This window comes from Pteropus vampyrus, unplaced genomic scaffold, assembly GCF_000151845.1.
Source record: "Pteropus vampyrus isolate Shadow unplaced genomic scaffold, Pvam_2.0 Scaffold417, whole genome shotgun sequence".
In the NCBI taxonomy this organism is placed as follows: domain Eukaryota; kingdom Metazoa; phylum Chordata; class Mammalia; order Chiroptera; family Pteropodidae; genus Pteropus; species Pteropus vampyrus.
In genome coordinates, this window is record NW_011889198.1 from 531,054 (window position 1) to 533,726 (window position 2,673).

At 49.9% G+C, this 2,673-nt stretch overlaps 1 protein-coding gene across 1 annotated transcript in view; it reads left to right on the top strand.

The window, feature by feature from the left end:
- LOC105306061 (ATP-binding cassette sub-family A member 3-like) overlaps positions 1-2,673 on the top strand; it is a 123,654-nt gene that overhangs the window by 93,896 nt on the left and 27,085 nt on the right. Inside the window, exon 22 of the mRNA XM_023523813.1 lies at positions 319-624. Coding sequence (XP_023379581.1) covers positions 319-624 — 306 coding nt within the window. The remainder of the gene's footprint in view (positions 1-318; positions 625-2,673) is intronic.

The following is a 2,673-nucleotide window of genomic DNA, read 5'->3' on the forward strand; positions in this document are numbered from 1 at the left end:
CAGACTTGGGCTTAATGCAAACATAATTCCTTTGACTTTAATCATAGCAGGTGGAGAATAAAAAGCAATCCTGTTCCAAATGGGGGGAAAAAAAACAAAATGCAAGTATAGTCCGTCTGTTCATGAAAGTCCTCTATTGAGGAAGCGGTGGTTTACTTCCTGCTCATAAGCTAAGGCTTTTTTTTTTTTAATGGGTCAACTGATGAGCGTAATGAATAGCTCCGCGGCCGGACAAGGTTGTCGCCTCCTGGGTGCTCTGGCTTGACCTCCCGTTGCGCAGCGTCCTTCATCTTGCCCTTCCGTCTGCCTCTGTCTCAGGGCGTGTTCAAATACTGCGGGGTGAACTCGTTGGTGGACCACTACCACTTCCTGGGCACGATGCTCATCTTCCTGCTGTACGGCTGGTCCGTCATCCCGCTCATGTACCTCGGGAGCTACCTGTTTTCCAGCGGCACCTCTGCCTTCATCAAGCTCACGCTCTTCAACTACTTCTCGACTGCGTTCAGCGTCGTCATGCACACCTTCCTGCAGTACCAGAGTGAGTGCTCCACACGCCATCCCCGTCCCCAGGAGGCGCGGTTAATAAACGAGGGTGACGAGCTCGCGGATAATGGCAGTGATGCTTAAGCACGGACTTGCCAGGAATCTGGAGAACTATGCCCTTTGGAAATCAGCAAGTATTTGTGGAGCGGATATGCGAGAGACGGGGCGGGGGGAGGGGGAGGTTAAGCGAGAGATGGCAGGGAGAAGGGAAGAGGAAAGGGGAGGAGAAAGACCAAAGCCAAGCCCTCCGAAGGAGCTGGACTCGGCATCACTCTGATTTCATGACGGAAAATTTAGAAGACTAAGAAGTGGCAATACAAGTGTGCAAACCGTTTATCTCCTTTGAAATAGCCCCACCTCCCCGCCCCCCTGCTAGACTCAGTCCTTAAGTTTTAAAATCTTAACAGTGCTCAGCTGGGAGCAAGAGAGGAGACAGGAGAGCAGAAGGCCCTGCGCCCTGACTCTGCCTGCTCTAACGCAGCACATCTTGAAGCTCCTAATGAGACGTTTTCAGAAGGAAACAATAAATGTGCAACAAATATCCTCGCGAAACCATTTTCCCTTCCTGCGAGGCCTGATTTTAGCAGGATTCCAGCAGTGGGTTCGTCCCACCTTCTTTCTCTGATTATGAAATTTAAAGAGAGGCTGACTGCTGGCTGATTATCAAATATAGCATTTGTTTGTTTTTAGAACATTCCTTAGTTAAATGTCCATATAAACGTGAACTTTGAACTGTGTTAATCAATTCAGCTCCCCCGAAGAGGCAGAACCCCACCCAAAGAGGCTTCCAGACTCATCCCTGATGTCAAGCATTGGCCACATACACAGTGAACCAGTGTGTGGGCCAAGTGCATCTTCAATGTCTTGCACACCTCTCCAAAAGGGGATATTGCACCATGAGAGGCAAACTTGAGCCCCTGCCCAGTAGGCTCAAAGCCAAGCAGGAGCTACGCGTTCCTGCTCACTCCCTGAATTTGGTATACTATCTCTAGACTCTTCCAGTGGTCAGCCCTGTCACAGTCATGTGCTGCATAGTGACATCTTGGTCAGTGACAGACTGCACGTACAATGGTGGTCCCATAAGACTGCAGTGAAGCTGAATTTCCTGTACAGTGGAAGAATCTGTGGTTTGGGGGGTGTCGTTTTCTCTGATGGGAGCGATCCCTGTAGACTTGGCGGTAGAGTCCCTCTCACTCAGAGTGCCTCCGCTTTGAGTGCACAGACGACATCCTGCTCAGTCAGCACAGAGGAGGCTGTCCCTCAGCATTACGTTTTCAGAGGCTCCACCAGCCCTCTCAGATCTAAGCCGATCATCTTGAGAGTACATTGCTATGAGTTCTTTGTTGAGGACCTAAGATCCCGTACACGGACAGGTGCGCAGAAACGACTTTAGCAGGTATCGAGTGCCACTTCCACTTTAGTAAAAGCTTTCTATGTCCCTGTGCTTTGATGATATTTTCAGGTTGCAATGACGTAAAGCATAGATGAGTTTTATTTCTCCCATCAATGCAATGCCAGAGAGAGCCCTTTGCGCCAGATAGGACCAATGGAACCAAAACGAAGTTCCAAAGTCAACATGCTGAGCACTCAGTTGTACATCCTCTCCATTGCTAAACATCCTCTTTCTTTTATGAATTCCATAAAATGTCTGGATCTGACACTGCTCCAACATGCAACAGCCAAAACCACGTGGCCATGACAATCCCCTGTGTTCCTTTATCTCTCCGTCATGATTTCTTATTCGTACCTCTCCTCAGACCACCTGTCACTCCCTCCTGACAGTCACCGTTGTGGTCCATGTCTCACCCAGCCAGCTTCTCCTTGATATTTCCAGTCAGCCCAGCCCAGCTCCCTGTTTGTGGAGCAGCGCTGACGGCTTTGATGCGCGTGTTCCGATTCTGTCGGAAGGAAGCGGAGGAGAGCCTGTGGGACAGTGTTTGTAAAACCTACAGCTGTGCACAGTCATGTTCCAGGGCTTCACATCCGCTCCCCGCTCACTCCCTGACTCACCAGAGCAACTTCCGGTCCTGCAAGCTCCCCTCCCATGAGTGCTCTGCCCTTGAACTCTGTAATTGATGAATCCGTGCTACAAGCTATCAAGGCGAACAAGCTCAGTGTCTTAATGGCAGT